The following is a 17,928-nucleotide window of genomic DNA, read 5'->3' on the forward strand; positions in this document are numbered from 1 at the left end:
CTGTCGACTCACTGAACAGAACTCTCTTGTTGTCCTTGAGCGGGATTTTACGAGCCTCACCCGAGCAAGATCGTAAAATACCAGCTATAATGTGGAGTGTCTGGGTCACTGGCACTCAGTGAATAACTTGTACGACGAAAGTTTAAAGGTTACAACTTACATTAGGCTTACATTAACACTGCAATGAAGTTACTGTGAAAATCCCCAAGTCGCTACACTCTGGTGCCTATTCAAGAACATTAAGGGAGAATTTTAACATGACCAACGTACCTAACAGCACATCTTTCGGACAGTGTGAGGAAACACGCACAGACACGGGGTGAATGTGCAGACTCTGCACGTGCAGTGACCCACGTCAGGAATCAAACCTGGGTCCCTGATGCTGAGGTAGCACTGCTAACCATTGTGCTGCGAAGTACCAGCCTGAGTATCACAAACCATCGTGAATAAATACACTTTGGTGAAGGGACACAGGCCTCTAAGAAGTTATGTCACATAATATATCCAAGTACTGATAGAAGAAATTCCAGGAATTCTGATGTTATTGAGATAATTGATCAGAACTGAAGAATAGAACACATGGATGATTGAAGTGTTGATAATTAGAAGAAACAGCCAAATTTATCACAAAGGAAGACATTTACAAAAATGCGTTAACTCTGTAGTTGCACAACTTTAAGTTATCGAATGAACGTGTTCCCAAATCACTGGCACATCATTTCAATGTTTTGTTTTCTCTTCCTTTCCTGAACACAACATTCATCCTTTTATGCCACTTGAAGAAACCTGCTCAGTTTTGATGAAATGATTAATTTGGCAGCAATTCCAGACTCACCTTTGAGAATCTTCCAACATCTTCATAGCCTCATTGAGGTTCTTTCCCATCTCAGCTAGAGTGGGGTCAACCATCTGTCAAACAAATGTACAAGAATGTTTAAAATTAAAGAAAGACTTGCACTTATTTAGCATCTTTTACACCTTCAGAGCATCTCAAAGTACTCCACAGCCAATGAAGTACTTTTGAGTTGTAGTTACATTTGGTAAAGATTCATGGCAGTTAATTTGTATGATGTGATAATGACCAGATCATCATCTAGTTTTGTGATTTGAGGGTAACAATTGACCAGGACCCTGGAAATAACTCCTGTTCTTATTATCTTTTATGTCCACCTCCATCTCAGGGGGCCTTGGTTTAATGTCATACGCAAAGGATAGTGCAGATCCTTTTTATTACTGCAGAGGTGCCAGCCTAGATTATTGTTTGAGACTAAAGCCCACAACCTTTTATCTCAGAGGCAAGAACGTTACCACCTGAGCCACTGCTGGCACTCAGACAAATTAACTGAAATATATTAGCCCTAGGATCTATTCAGCAACTTAGAAATAGGAGCAGGAGTAGACCATATGGTCCCCCGCGTCTGATCAACCATACAAAACGATCAACACCTGCCTCAATTTTATTTTCCCGCCACTCTCCATATTCTTTCATGCCAAGGCATCACAAATCTATTTCTATTTACTGATGGGGCATCCGGAACACTCTAGGGTAGAGAAATTCAAAGATTCCCAATCCTTGGAGTGAATAAATTTCTCCTCGCTGCCATTCCCACTGATTGATTCCTTCCCTGTGCCCATTTTAGATTCCCATGCCAAGGGAAAAAAAAACTCAGTACCCACAGTATTTATCCTCTTTATTCGCTTCAAACACTTAGATGTGATCACATCTCATTCTTCCAAACTGCACAGAGAGCACAAGCTCAATTTACTCCACCTATTGTCCAAGAAATCAATCTCATGAACCTCTGCTGTACCGTCTCCAAGACGGGTATATCCTTCCGCAGTTGTGGAGATCAATGCTGTGCACAATACAAGGTGTGGTCCAACCAAAGACCTATGCAATTGTTGCAAAACATCCTTATTCTCGTATTTCACTCCCTTTGCAATGAAGGCCAACATGTCATTTGCCTTAATTAAAAAAAAGGTGCTGGAAAAATTCATTTCTGGAGGCATGTGTGGAGAGAGAATTAGAGTTAACACTGAATCCAAACTGACTCTTCTTTAGAACTGAAGTTCAGTTCCGAAAAGAATTAGACTGAACTTTGAACGTTAACACACTCTCTCTCTCTCTCTCCACATGTGCTGCTAGACATGCTGGAGTTTTTCGGAAGTTTCTGTTTCTATTTTAGATTTCCAGCATCTACTGCATTTTACTTTTCAGTGCAATTTGCCTAATTGCTTGCTGCAGCTTTGTGTTCCGTGTACAAGTCTCCCAGACACACACTGAACATCACGATTCCAATCTAATGCATTTTAAAAGCATTCTGCTCTTCTACTGTTGCAACCCAAGTGAATAATCCCATGCTTCCACGCATTATTCTCTATCCACCCGCCACCTTGTTTCTCACTCATGTAACCTACCTATGCCTCTTTGCAGACTCTGTGTCCTCCTCGCATTCTTTGTCTAGGTTGTTAGTGTCGATTGTAAATAGCAGAACCCCTGATCTTTGCAGGACTCCAGTAGCTACAGTGTCAACTTGGGAATGCCCAGTTCATTCTTACTCTTAATTTCCAGTCTGTTAACCAATCCTTCATCTATTTGAATATATCACCCCCAACTCTATGAGTCCTTATCCTGCATCTCAACCTTTTTGCATGACAGCTTATCGAGTGCCTTTTAGAATACTACATCTATTGGCTCTTCTCTGTTTACTAGATTACGTCTTCAAAAAGCATTGATAAATTGAATTTCCCTTTTGCAAAACATGGTGACTTTGTCTGATCGCACTATTATTTTCCACTGCATTAAGACTTCAATGCATAGATGTATAGTATGTATGTATAATAACTTGAACATCATCCTAAAATCTCAATACTGAAATGGACTTAAATTTGAGATTAGAGGCAGGGGAACAATTAAAATAAACCCACACCACCATTTCACCCCAATTAAATCATTTCAATTCAAAACATTTCCTAAATGACAGCGTGACTTATCATTTTTGAGTGTGCAATGCCAGCAGTACTCTATTACGAATACTATAATATGTACTATGACTCAATAATACGCACAGAGCTTAACGAAATGTTCAATCACAGCACCTAGTAGCTGGCACCATAGTGAGAAGGTTTGACAAAACCATGGCAGTAAAATGGGAACATTCCAAGAACTAAATCATTAATTTCACCTTTCAAAATGTTACACTATAATGCTGCTTACATATTGAGTTCTGAATTCAGCTGAAGATTTGTTACAAATCACTATACATCATAAAATTATCAATAAAAAGCATCCTGCAATTAATATTTTGTGGTGGCAGCCTTCCATCCTGTAAGACAGTGACTTGTGTTGTAGTGGTCTAGAATTGCATGGTGTGATTCAGAAGGCCCCACTCTGGCAGTTTCTGCTTCATTTTCTGAGGAAGTGCAAGATTTGCTGCCCAATTTTCTCTAGACCCTCTTCTTGGCCAGCTGAGCTTTTCACTTCTGCTCACTTTTTCCAAGACCTTTCCAAACACTCAATCTCCAGAGTCACAATCATCAATGACTGTTTCTTAACTGTCACCGTCAGCACCCACTATCTTCACAACTTGCTTCCACATGTGCTTGTAGCATGGGACACCCAGGAGCTCATGATCCAATGACTAAGTCACTGGACAGAAGGTCTTTGGGGGGACATCCAATGACTGGGGCCAATCCAGAGTTGAATGAGAAAAGCATTTTCTCACAAAGCTTGCACACCATGACCTCCCTGTCGTTGACTCTAACCTGTCAAGAGATGCTGAGGATACATCTGAAACAGCAAAGGTGGAAACTGTTCAGCCTTTTCTCCTGCCAAGCACAAACTGTTTAGGTCTCACCACTGTACGGAAATACACTGGGGACACAGACTTCAGAGTTTGGTGTTCCTAGTTAGGTTGTTTTTTTAAAAAACACATAGAATCCCTATAGTGCAGAACGAGGCCATTTGGCCCATCAAGTCTGCACCAACTCTGACAGAAAATCTTATCCAGGCCTGCCCCATCCACCTTATTCCAGTAACCCCACATATTTACCCCTTTAAACCCCCTAACATACACATCTTGTACACGAAGGATCAATTTATCATGGCCAATCCTCCTAACTTACAAATCTTTGGGCTGTGGGAGGAAACCGGAGCACCCGGAGGAAACCCATGCAGAGAGGGGCAGAATGTGCAACCTCCACAGCGACGACTACTCGAGGCTGGAATTGAACCTGGGTCCCTGGTGCTGTGAGGTAGCATTGCTAACCACTGTGCCACCATGCACTGCTGTTTAACATTCTCTTATTCCACTTGGACTGAGTAGCTGCAACTTTTATGATGTGTGTGCTGATTTCAGCACCAAGCGAGATTGCTGCTGATTGTGGAGCCAAGGTAAATGAAGCTTTCAACAGTCTCCAGAGTCATGCTGTCAACGCTGATAGTTGGCGGTATGACAACATCCCAGACCATGACGTGTCTCTTTCTGGTGCTGATGGTCAAACCAATTTTGTTACACAAGTGAGAGAGTCTGACCATTTGCCAAAGGTGATCCTCTGTGTGGAACGTTAGTGTGGCATCATCAGCTTGAAGAAACTCTGATGAGGACTTCACGCATGTTTGCCTTGGGTCTCAAGAGAGCAAGGCTGAACAGCTTGGACATGTAATTGTCACTGAACATGGTGTACTTTGAAACAAGCAATATGCAAAAGTAATATGCTACAGTGGTTTCAATGTGATATTTACATTGTTCACATATGGAATGAGGTGGAGTTATATGGAGCTCCAATTAAAGATTGCAACATTGCAGGATGTTGTAGCAGCAATTCCATAAACCATCTGACTGTTCATTGTAATATTTTCAAAAATAAAAACAGAAAATGTTGGATAAATTCAGCAGGTCTGTTAGCATCTGTGGAGAGAGACAACAGACTTAATGTTTTGAGTCTGAATGGCTCTTCCTCAGATCAGAAGGGGAGTAGAAATGTGATGAATTATAAAGTTGGAGAAGGTGGGATGGAATAGAAGGTCAAGGGTAAGTATTAGCTAAGGAGAAATTGATAACAAAGATGTCATGGACACAAGACAAGAGTGTTAATGATAGAACTAAAGACTCAAGAAAGTGCTGATAGTGGCATAAGGGTAAGAATGTGTTAATAGAATAAAGGTCAGTACTCAGAGAAAGCAAAAGAACAAGTGATAGATGGCCCTGAGAGGGTGGCAGAGGAGGGGCTTTTGTTGGATCAAACAAGAAAAGGGTGAGGGGGGGGGTGGGAGAGGGGAGAGTCAAATTGGAGTTGAGAGTTCAAAGTCTGAAGTTGTTGAACTCAGAGTTGAGTCCAGAAGACTGGGCTTACAAAGTGAGAAACGTATATGTAATTTACATCGTTTAAGTGAAGATAAACACTATTGAAGAAGTGCTTTCTGTTCGAACATTTACTTATTCATGCACGGATACATTCTCTGACTTATTGTCCCAACATATTAAATGTTTTAAATGCTGTTAGACCCATCTCAGATGGGTACAACCACCAATGTTTCATTTATACTGTTTTTCTGAAATTTAAACACAAGATCCAGAAAGGAGCATACTGCATGGACCCTCATGAATATACTCTGAACTCTACAATTGGGCGGTATGGTAGCACAGTGGTTAGCACTGCTGCATCAGTGTCAAGGACCCAGGTGCAAATACTGGCTTGAGTCATTATCTGTGTGGAGTTTGCATGTTCTCCCCGTGTCTGTGTGGGCTTCCTCCAGGTGCTCAGGTTTCCTCCCACAGTCCCAAGATGTGCAGGCTGGGTGCACTGGCCATGCTAAATTCTCCCTCAGTGTATCCGAACAAGTGCCAGAGTGTGATGACTAGGGGATTTTCATAGTGGCTTCATTGCAGTGTGATTAATAAACTATAAAGAGCAATTTCCTCTTTGGAGCCACACTGTTCTAATGTGGAATCAAGCTCCAGTGCACTCCTGAACGCTAACATCGCATTTGCATTTACGAAACTACCGGCAGTATAACAGTTTATTATCAATACTACTCTAGTGTTATAACCAAAGCTTTATTAACTTTGTCACAGATAGTCCAAGTTTTTATAACTGTAGTTCCATAGACTATATTTACATTTACAATACCAAATTAGCATAGAATAGTTTGAATCAGGCACAGTAGAATAAAAACGACAGCTGGTACAAAAGAATTTTGTTTAATGCATTTGGTTGTTGGAGTAAAAGGAAAGGACATAAAAGTTTATTTATTAGTCACAAGTTGGCTTACATTAACGCTGCAATACAGTTGCAGTGAAAATCCCCCAGTCGCCACACTCCAGAGTCCGTTCGGATACACTGAGGAAGAATTTAGCATGGCCAACACACGTAACCTGCGCATCTTTCAGACTGTGGGAGGAAACTGGAGCATCCTGAGGAAACCCACACAGATATAGGGAGAATATGTAGACCCCACATAGACAGTGACCCAAAGCCGGGAATCGAACCCGGGTCCTTGGTGCTGAGGTAGCAGTGCTAAACACTGTACCACTGTGCCGCTCTGCATTTCATTCATACTCTCAGGGTATTCAAAAGCTCCTTATTCTTATTTTTATTAAAGTGCAGTCCCTCCTGTATATTATGTAAAATATATGTTTGGGCTATAGCTGTCCATAATTCCTCATTTTAATACCTAATTACATTTTAAGCTGGTGAACAGTAATGTACTGGACAGGAATCTGCAAGTTATTACACTTGCAGATACAGGACATTGTAATACATTTTCCTATCTACATCAGTCAAAACAAAGATCTTCCAAATTATAGCGTTCATTCATCCTCTGGCAGTGTGAAAAGAATGCCCAACTGTAAACTATTGCGTATCTGCCATGTAACAATGTCTGGAATTAATCTGAATGATGGTTGCTGCTGTTAATACTACTTCATAGAATTAAGGACTTTAAGCAGTTTGAAAAAATAGACTTCTATTCATACAATGTGTTTCATGACCTTAGGACAAGTGATCTACAATCAATGAAGTATGTTTGTAGTGTAACATAGAGCTGTGGCAGCCAATTAGTGCATAGCAAGCTCCTACAAACAATTTGACGATAACCCGGTAACGTTTTGATTTTTTTAAAACTGATGCTGATTGCAGGATAAACACTGACCAGGACATCAGGGATAACGCCCCTCCTCTCTTCCAAGATAATACCATGGGATGTTTTATATCCTCCTCCATGATCATTCTCAACACCGATGCCCCACAAGGCTGTGTTCTCAGCCCCCTACTATACGCCTTATACACCTATGACTCTGCAGCTAAATTCCCTTCCAACTCGATTTTCAAGTTTGCTGACGACACCACCATAATGGGTTGGATCTCAAATAATGATGAGACAGAGTACAGGAATGAACAGGAAATCTGGTGAACTGGTTCAGCAACAATACTCTTTCCCTCAACGTCAACAAAATGAAGGAGATTGTCACCGACTTCAGGAAGCGTAAAGAAGAACATGCCTCTGTCTACATCAATGGGACGGAGTAGAGATGGTCGAAAGCTTCAGGTTCTTAGATCACCAACAACCTGTCCTGATTTCCACCCCATGCCGACACTATAGTTAAGAAAGTCTACCAAGGCCTCTACTTTCTCAGAAGACTCAGGGAATTTGGCATGTCAGCTATGACGCTCACCAGCTTTTACAGATGCACCATAGAAAGCATTCTTTCTGATTGTATCACAGCTTGGTCTGGGCTCCTGCTCTGTCCAGGACCGCAAGAAACTACAAAAGGTCGTGAAAGTAGCCCAATCCATCACGCAAACCAGCCACCTATCCAGTGACACTGTCTACACTTCCCACTGCCTCGGCAAAGCAGCCAGCATAATTAAGGATCCCAAGCAGCCTGGACATTCTCTCTTCCACCTTCTTCCAACAGGAAAAAGATACAAAAGTCTGAAGTCACATACCAACCGACTCAAGAACAGCTTCTTCTCTGTTGCCATCAGACATTTGAATGGACTTACTTTGCATGAATTGATTTGTCTCTATGACCGTAACACTACATTCTGTACTCTCATCTCCTTCTCTATGAACAGTATGCTTTGTCTGTATAGCACACAAGGAACAATACTTTTCACTATACACTGATACATGTGACAATAAAAAAAAACAAAATTCCACATTCAAAAGTAGGTGAAGCCTCAGTTTAATACATCATCTGAGGACTTAGACAAGGTACCTTTGGCAAGGTACCGCGTGGTAGGTTGTTGCATAAGATTAAATCTCACAGCATCCAAGGTGAGGTATCCAAATGGGTACAAAATTGGTTTCTTGACAGAAGCCAGAAGATGGATGTAGAGGGTTGTTTTTCAAACTGGAGGCCTGTGACAAGCGGTGTGCTTCAGGGATCAGTGCTGGGTCCATTGTTATTTGTCATTTACATTAATGATTTGGATGAGAATATAGGAGGCATGGTTAGTAAGTTTGCAGATGACACTAAGACTGGTGGCATAGTGGACAGTGAAGAAAGTTATCTCCAATTGTAACGGGATCTTGATCAATTGGGCCAGTGGGCTGACGAATGGCAGATGGAGTCTAATTTAGATAAATGCGAGGTGATGCATTTTGGTAGACTGAACCAGGGCAGGACTTACTCAGTTAATAGTAGAACACTGGGGAGAGTTCCAGAATAAAGAGATCGAGGAATACATGTTCATAGTTCCTTGAAAGTGGAGTCACAAGTGGACAGAATGGTGAAGGCATTCGGCATGCTTGGTTTCATCAGTCAGAGCACTGAATACGGATTTAGGGTGTCTTGTTGAAGTTGTACAAGACATTGGTAAGGTCATACTTGAAATACCGTGTACAATTCTGGTCACCCTATTATAGAAACGATATTATTAAACTAGAAAGAGTGCAGAAAAGATTTACTAGGATGCTACTGGGACTTGATGGTTCGAGTTATAAACAGAAGCTTGATAAACTGGGACTTTTGTCCCTGGAGCGTAGAAGGCTGAGGGGTGATTTTATAGAGGTCTATAAAATAATGAAGGGCACAGATTAGCTAGTCAATATCTTTTCCCAAAGGTAGGGGAGTCTAAAACTAGAGGGCATAGCTTTAAGGTGAGAGGGGAGAGATACAAAAGTGTCCAGAGGGGCAATTTTTCACACAGAGGGTGGTGTGTTTGAAACAAGCTACCAGAGGCAGGTACAATTTTGTGTTTTAAAAAGCATTTAGACAGTTATGTGGGTAAAATGGGTATAGAGTGATATGGGCCAAATGTGGGCAATTGGGATTAGCTTAGGGGTTAAAAACAAAAAAGGTGGCATGGACAAGTTGGGCCAAAGGGCCTGTTTCCATGCTGTAAACCTCTATGACTTCCTCAGTGCTGCATTGGAATATCAACCTAGACTTGTGTGTCCAAGTCTTCAAGTGGGACTTGAACCAACAATTTTGCGAGTCAGAGGTTGGAATGCTACAACCAAGCCATGGCTGGCACCTCAAATGAAGAAACATACATTCTGTAAGCTGAATGTAGTTCAGACAGCTATTCATTATTAAATAAATATGGGATAGAAATTTCTGTGTCAATATCAGAGCTGCAAGTTAACTATTAGGTATCAAATTTAAGCATTCATCATTGATGTGGATAGATAAAAGTTAAAAATAACGACAGAAGGATTCAAGACAACTATTCTTAATAACTGTCACTGGTGAGTTAGAATACAAGCCAGCAATACTCCAAGTTTCAATAATTCTTCAACAAACTACTGTTCTTGATTTATATTAAAGACCTAGATGTTGGTGCACTAGGCACAATTTTAAAAATTGAATATGTCAAAAAACATGAAATATTGAGAGCTCCGAAGAGGATAGTGATAGACATGAGTGGGCCAGTGGAATGGGCAGCCATGTGACAGATGAAATTTAATGCAGAGAAGTGTGAACTAATACATTTTGGTGGGATAAATCTGGCAAAAAAGCATAAATTGAAGGGGTTGCAGGAGCAATGAGAGTCAGGAGTATATGTGCACAAATGGTTTGACAAGTGCTTGATAGGTGTTTAATAGGTGTGCTGGATAGAGTAGATGGAGAGAAGCTGCTCCCATTGGCTCAAGAATCGAGAAGTCTCACAACACCAGGTTAAAGTCCAACAGGTTTATTTGGTAGCAAACGCCAGTAGTTTTCGGGGCTTTGCCCATTCGTCAGGTGAGGGGGGAGTTCAACCAAATAAACCTGTTGGACTTTAACCTGGTGTTGTGAGACTTCTTACTGTGTTTACCCCAGTCCGACGTCAGCATCTCAACATCAAGAATCGAGAACCAGAGGACATCAATTTAAAGTGAAGGGCAAATAGAAGCAGAGGCAATATGAGGAGAAACTTTCTTACACAGCATTTGGTTAGGATCTGGAATGTACTGCCTGAGACTATGGCAGAGGCAGGTTCACTTGTACATTTCAAAGAATAATTGAATAATCATCGAAACAGAAAGAAATCTGCAGTACTACAAGCAAAGTGTGATGCAATGGCACTAGCTGAGTTGCTGTTGCAGAGGAGGTACGGATATGACAGACAGAATGACCTCCTCTGTTTTGAGTCTATTGTAACTGGCATTCATATTGCTCCCAACTAGTTTGCACTGGAACAACAAAATTATTTTATAATGAAATTTTAAAAATATATTCTGCACAGCAAAAGTGAGTGTTTTTGAACAAACATATTTAGGGCTGTCCAATAAAAATGCTGGCCTAGCCAGAGAAGGTAACATCCCATGAAAGAAGAAAACATATTTAGGGTAAATTTGTAAGTATTATAGACTAATAGAACCTAAGTTTAAGGTTAGCTCTAATCCTGTAGACAGACACAGGTTTTCAAAATACACCAGCAATTATACAAATACTAGATTAAGGCGAGGCATGAATTATCCAGGTCTGCACACTGAATAGTGTGTGAGGTAAGAGTTATCACAGTGACCTGATACAAGTTGCAGGTCTTAGCTCAATGAAGTCAAGTGTAATAACATTCTGAAATATAAATAAAAGGTTAAAAGTATATTTATTAGTCACAAGCCAGGCTTACATTATCACTGCAATGAAGTTACTATGAAACTCCCCTAGTCACCCCACTCTGGCACCTGTTCAGGGTCAATGCATCTAACCTAAATTGTAGCATTTTTGAACCAAATGCAATTTTTAACAGGAACAAAACACTGCAAAAAAACAATGAAACAACATAGATGCTGGAAATCTGAATCAGAAAATGTCAGTAACGCATGGCAGGTCAGTCAACATCAATGAAGAGAGCAGAATAGTGTTATGAATGTTGATTCTTTTTCAGAACTAAAAGATAACTGGCAAGAAAGTGCAATGAGAAAGGGATGTATGGGAAAAGAAGCATATATGTATACTACCTTGCACAAGGGATGTTTAAATAGATAATCATTCTGTACATTAATTAAGATGTGCTGCAGAAGCATTACAGCAATTTCTTTAAGTGGTGCATTGATCAAGATGGATTACATCACATACGCAGCCCGAGAATTGCCTACATAATTGAAGGTTGCATTTCCAAAGTGCTGATCATAATCACCATCTACTGGGAATCACGCTTCCTATCTAGCCCCATGCCAAGACAAATGCCAGAAACTGATCAGTAGGTCTTTCAGCCAAAAATGTTACCTGTCCCCAATGACAGAGCTCACTTAACTTTTACATAGCGTTATGAAGTTGGTGAAAAAAATGTCTTCAAATTCAGTGGCTGCTATGAAAAATATAACTTGCACTTGGAGGGATTTTTTAAAAGTTTTTTTTCTTGGGATGTGGTTGCTAAAGTCTGGTGGTCCTGTGAGCATTAAGAGTTAGCTACGCTGTGTGAAATTGGAGCAGTATGCAAAGCAGACAGAGTAGGGCAGGCAGGTTCCTTCTCCTGAAGAGCATCAGGGAATCAGCTGGGTTCTTTTGACAAATTAAAAACTGGGAGCATTTTTGGTCGTGCTGAAGTTATCAGATATAGTGAATGCAGATTGACAACTTGCCACAGACGGGGTTGAATGAGTTTCATAATATAAATACCAGGCTACTATACCATAAAACGTAGGAGGAGAAGTAGGCCATTTGGCCCATTGAATCTGCTCTGCCATTCAATGAGATCACGACTGATTTGATGTGATAATCCTCACATCCACTTTCCTGTCTAATCCCTATAATCCTTGATTCCCTGACTGATTAAAAATCTGTCTACCTCAGCTTTGAACATATTTGTCTCAGCCTCTACAGTAAAGATTTCCACAGATTCACTGCCCCCCCGAGAAGAAGTTCCTCCTCATCACTGGCTTAAATGGGTGAGCCCTTACTCTGAGATTTCGCCCTCTGGCACTGGACTCTCCAGTAAGGGAAAACAACTTCTCAGCATCCAGTCTGTCAAACACCCTGAGAACCCTATCTGTCTCAATAAAGTTGCATCTCATTCTTCTAAACTTTGAGTACAGGCCCAATCTATTCAACTTCTCCTCACAAGAAAATCCCCCCGTGCACAGGATCAATCTAGTAAATCCTCTCTGACTGCCTCCAATGCAGTAAGCGATGGTTTTACTACTTTACAGAAGCAACATTTAGAGCAACAAAGTTCACGTTTTAGTACTTACTGAAGTACTATGAAAATTCTAAATTCATCCTTGTTTTGTGAATACTTACTTAAATGTAGTTGTACTTAATGCTGAAGCACTGTCAATGCACTACATTATAGAATCATAAAAACACTACAGTGCAGGAGGCAGCCATTTGGTCCATCAAGTCTACACTGACCACAATCCCACCCAGGCCTTATCCCCATAATTCCACTTATTTACTGTGCTAACCTGCGACACAGAGGCAATTTAGCATGGCCAACACATGGCCTGTCCAGCACATCTTACAGGCTGTTGGAGGAAACGGAAGCACCCAGAGGAAACTCATGCAGGCACGGGGAGAATGTGCAAACTCCACAGAGTGCTAACCACTGTGCCCCCCAATCCATTAAAGCACTTTTAAGATGATAGTTGGTAATGTCTAAAAGAAGTCTAGAGTTAAGTGAAATAATTTTGCATTTTGAAGTACTCACGATATTAATAGCCTGTATTAAAACTTATAAATCAAGTGACATGAGTTTCAAAAATTTTGTACAAAATATCCAATGTACATGTTTTATTAAAGAAGGTCGAGGGCCGAAGGGTCTGTACTGCGCTGAAATGTTCTATGTTCTAAGCATAACTGAATCAACTTGTTAGAAAGATAATATAGTGACTTATTACAGAACTGTTGAAACAAAACTCAGCTTTTCATATGCCTCAGTCTGTATTTTCCAGCCTAAACTAAAAGCTCAAGGCTTTTACTTCAATTAAAATGAAACATTACAAACTAAGTACTAATTTGGCAGCACAATTATTGATCTGTTTTCAAAGCAATGCAGTACAAGATCCCCTCATGGAGAACATCTCACATCTTTTGGGTTTGACATGACAGAGGAGGTAACCTTTAACCCACTGCATTCCTCACACCACCATTTCATGAACAGTTAATGAATTTGCACAAAAATTGTTGAAAATGTGCGTGTGGGAATTCCATTCCCACCTACAGTTCCAAAGACTCAAAAAAAAGAAACTTAAATGAATAATATACAAGCTCCTATTCCAAAGAGTTGATTTCAAATCACTGTCAAGAAAGTCAGATTAAAATTGATTCCTCTCAGACTAATCGGCACAATACAAACAAGGGACTTCAATAATACACATTTAAGCATTTTTCACTAGATTAATCCGGAAAGAGGTTTTATTGCTTTTTTGAAACTCAGTAATCTATTGTTCACACACACAATGGCATAGTGGTAATGTCACTGGACCAGTAATCCAGTGCCCAGGCTAACACTGAGGACCTGGATTCAAATCCCACCATGGCAATTAGTGGAATTTAAATTCATTGAATAAATCTGGAATATAAAGCCAGTGTCAGTAGAAGTAACCATGACAGTGGTCAAAAATGGTAAAAACCTATCCAATTCACTAATGTCCTTTTAAGAAATCTGCCATCCTTACCTGGGCTGGTCTACGTGCGAGTCCAGAACCACAGCAATGCGGTTGCTTCTTAACGACCCTCTGAAAGGGCCAATCAACCATTCAAGGGCAATTAGGGAAGGGCAACAAATGCTGGCCTTGCCAGCAATGCCCACAGACCATAAAAAATATAATTTTACATACAGCATAATTAACATACTCCTCCTGTCCCTTCAGGGGCTATTGGCCTAAAAGGGCATTGGTGATCATAGACTTCCTGCAGATTGGTCCACAATTATCCTTGGCAAAGGCTGCAGTAGTTTGCTGTTGGCTTCTGCAGGGTGCTTGACCAGGAAACTCTTCCACTTTTATCACCTACTATCCTGGTGTAGGATCAAGGATCTACAGGCTGCCAATCAACCTGCCTGACCACATTATGAATGCACCTTTCATGTCCATCAAGTCTTGGGAGTGGGGCTTGAACCCAGAGCTGCTGACCCACAGGTAGGGACACTACCCACTGTGTTACAAGGCCTCCCTCAGACGTGTGGGCCTACATTACATGGACTAGAAGGACAATTAGGGATGGGCAATTCATGAATGAATCACAGTTAAATGTCATAGCCACCTACACATTGTGGGACATGGAGTTGGGGGTAGGGTGTTAGCGTGGATAGAGGACTGGTTGTCAAATAGGAGGCAGAGAGTGGGGGTCAATGGGTGCTATTTGGATTGGCGGTTGGTGATTAGTGGAGTACCTCAGGGGTTGGTGCTGGGGCCTCAGCTACTTACCATTTATACAGATGATCTGGAGGAGGGAACCGAGTGTATGGTGTTGAAATTTGCTGATGACACCAAGATTGGTGGAAAGGCAAATTGTGTGGAGGTTGTGGAGAGTCTGCAGAAGGATCTAGATAGGCTGGGTGAATGGGCCAGGAACTGGCAAATGGAATTTAATGTTGGCAAGTGCGAGGTGGTACACTTTGGTAGGAATAATGGTAGGAAGGATTATTACTTACGTGGAGAAAAACTGCAGCAGGCGACGGTGCAGAGGGACCTCGGGGTCCTTGTGCATGAGTCGCAAAAACCCAGCTTGCAGGTGGTCAGGAAGGCTAATGGGATGCTGGCCTTCATAGCGAGGGGGATTGAATATAAAAGTAGGGGGGTCTTGCTGCGGCTATATAGGGCACTGGTGAGGCCGCAGCTGGAGTACTGTGTGCAGTTTTGGGCGCCGTACTTACGTAAGGATATTTTGGCCTTGGAGGGAGTGCAGAGGAGGTTTACTAGGCTGATGCCGGAGTTGAGGGGGTTGAGCTATGAGGAGAGGCTGAATAAACTAGGCTTGTACTCATTAGAGTTTAGAAGAATGAGGGGAGATCTCATTGAGACGTATAAGATGATGAATGGGATGGATAGGATAGAGGTGGAGAGACTCTTCCCGCTCAGAAAGGACAGTAGGACTAGGGGGCACAGCCTCAAGATAAAGGGGGGGGGGGGGTTTTAGAACAGAGTTGAGGAAGAACTTCTTCACTCAAAGGGTGGTGAATCTCTGGAATTCTCTGCCCGTTGAAGTGGTGGAGGCTACCTCGCTAAATATTTTTAAGAAGCGGGTTGATGGGTTTTTGATAAGAGGGGGGATTAAGGGTTATGGGGAGAGGGCGGGAATGTGGAACTGAGCCACGACAGATCAGCCATGATCTTATTGAATGGCGGGGCAGGCTCAAAGGGCCAGACGGCCTACTCCTGCTCCTATTTCTTATGTTCTTATCGTCTCCCCCCATTCATTTTGAAAATAAGTGATGTGGAGTAGCATATCATTTGATGTCAAGGTCAGTATCAAATACAGCATTGAAAGACAGTTCTCCTATTTCAAGCATCTTCGTGTGGGCCTACATTACATGGACTAGAAGGGCAATTAGGGATGGGCAATTCATGAATGAATCACAGTTAAATGTCAAAGCCACCTACACATTGTGGGTTCTAAATATATTCAGCTTTGGCCAAGTAAACATCTTTGAGATGAATCTGTCTTTACTCTGTTGATGAACAGGCAGCGTGTATTTCCATCAGTTATAATGAAGGGCTCCAGACCTGAAAGAACAACATCTGTTTCTCTCTCGGCAGATGTTGCTGGGCTTTCTAATTAATCCCCAGCCTTGCCAGTTTTTAGAATAAGGCTGAAGCTTTTAAAACTAATACCAATCAGGGTTTAGCACAGAAGCTGCAGATAAGTTTTGATTCCAGTCAGTGGGACATGGAGTTCCCTCCACCCGGAAATGAGCCGTTGGAAATTAGTGTCAGGCTGCATTAACCGCCCTTTACGGTGAAGTCAGAGGGTGCCAGGTATTCCTCTCCGGCTGCAGGCACTGACAGTGCCGGCTTTGCACTGAGCGGCCCGCCCGCGGCCTTCCAAACGCCAGCCCAGGACAGAGCCTGATCCCCGGGCAAGCGGACAGGCTCACTCCCTCCACATCAACCCCGAGAGTCCCCACCCCGCCTACCTTCTCCAAAGTGGGGTCCATCTTGTTACTGGTGTTGTTGTTGAGTGTTTGTGAAGGGACGATCCGAGAGCCCGACTCGCTAACCCCCTCTCACCCCCACAGCCAGCCTCCCGCTTCCGCCATCAGCTCCGTCTCCACGCTGGCAGCTGCGCGCGCAGCCGCCCAACGCAACTGTCAATCACTCATAGCCACGCCCCCTCATCGTCACCACCTAGCCCCGCCCCCCCGGTATCGCCGCCATCCAGCCCCGCCCCCCCGCGCAGTCACCGCCTAGCCCCGCCCCTCCCGCACTGTCACCGCCTAACCCCGCTCCTCGCGCACTATGACCGGCCAGCCCCGCCTCCCCGCATTGTCACCGTCCAGCCCCGGTCCCGCCCCCCGCGCAGTCACTTCCTAGCCCCGCCCCCGCGCTCTGTCACCGTCTAGCCCCCTACCCCGCGTACTGTCGCCGCCCAGTCCCGCCCCACGCGCAGTGTCACCGCTCAGCTCCGCCCCCCGCGCAGTCACCGCCCAGCCCCGCCCCCCGCGCAGTCACCGCCCAGCCCCGCCCCCCGCGCCGTCACCGCCCAGCCCCGCCCCCTCGCATTCACCGCTCAGCCCCGCCCCTCGCGCAGTCACCGCCCAAACCCGCTTCGCGCTGTCACCGCCCAGCCCCGCCCCCCGTGCAGTCACCGCCCAACTCCGCCCTCCCCGCGCTGTCGCCGCCCAGCCCCGCCCCCCGTGCAGTCACCGCCTAGCTCCGCCCCCCCGCGCTGTCGCCGCCCAGGTCCGCCCCCCCCGCCCTGTCACCGCCCAGGTCGGCCCCGTACCTGCCAATCACATAAAATAATGCGGCGATGCCGGAGTTGGACTGAGGCAAACACAGTAAGAAGTCTCACCAGGTTAAAGTCCAACAGGTTTATTTGGTAGTAAACGCCACTGACTTTCGGAGCGCTGCTCCTTCGTCTAGTGAGTAATTACCCAAAAGCCCAGCCCCCGCAATCAGAGCCACTGCCGCCCCCCATATCGTCACTGACAAGCCCCGCCCTGAACCTGCCAATCAAACAGAAGCCCAGTCCCCGCACTGTCAGTGACACCGCCCTCAAATCTTTCAATCATCCAGAGCCCCGCCCCAATTCCAGCCACACCGTCCCCGCGCTTTTAATCGCACGGTCACCGCCCAGCCCCGCCCCAAACCTGCCAATCACATGTAGCTCCACCCCCCCCATTGTCACCGCCAAGTCCCGCCCCCCTCCCTGTAATACAGAGCTAAAATCCTGCGGCTGTTGAAAATCTGAAATAAAAACAAGTTGCTGGAGACACTCAGCAGGTCTGGCAGCATGTGTGGAGAAAGAAACAGAAATTTCAGACTGATGATCTATTATCAGTGTCAGGCCATTCACAGTGTTCGGAAAAAGACCTGTAAAGTTATTCTTG

The 17,928-nt window shown here is 43.6% G+C and overlaps 1 protein-coding gene across 4 annotated transcripts in view; it reads right to left on the minus strand.

Annotated features, from left to right (window-relative positions):
* The window catches only part of pdxdc1 (pyridoxal-dependent decarboxylase domain containing 1), a 71,187-nt gene extending 54,519 nt beyond the window's left edge, over window positions 1-16,668 (minus strand). For 2 of the 4 annotated variants that reach the window (XM_080207014.1, XM_080207013.1), the window contains exons 1-2: window positions 16,513-16,668; window positions 836-909 (exon numbers count right to left, since the gene is read on the minus strand). In XM_080207014.1, the coding sequence (XP_080063140.1) occupies window positions 836-909; window positions 16,513-16,533 (95 nt within the window). In that variant the 5' untranslated portion in view covers window positions 16,534-16,668. The remainder of the gene's footprint in view (window positions 1-835; window positions 910-16,512) is intronic. The other 2 variants (XM_080207016.1, XM_080207015.1) reach the window with 1 other exon arrangement.
* Between the last annotated feature and the right edge of the window lie 1,260 nt (window positions 16,669-17,928).

The sequence above is a fragment of the Carcharhinus amblyrhynchos genome, chromosome 18 (assembly GCF_965287045.1).
Source record: "Carcharhinus amblyrhynchos chromosome 18, sCarAmb.v2.hapA, whole genome shotgun sequence".
In the NCBI taxonomy this organism is placed as follows: domain Eukaryota; kingdom Metazoa; phylum Chordata; class Chondrichthyes; order Carcharhiniformes; family Carcharhinidae; genus Carcharhinus; species Carcharhinus amblyrhynchos.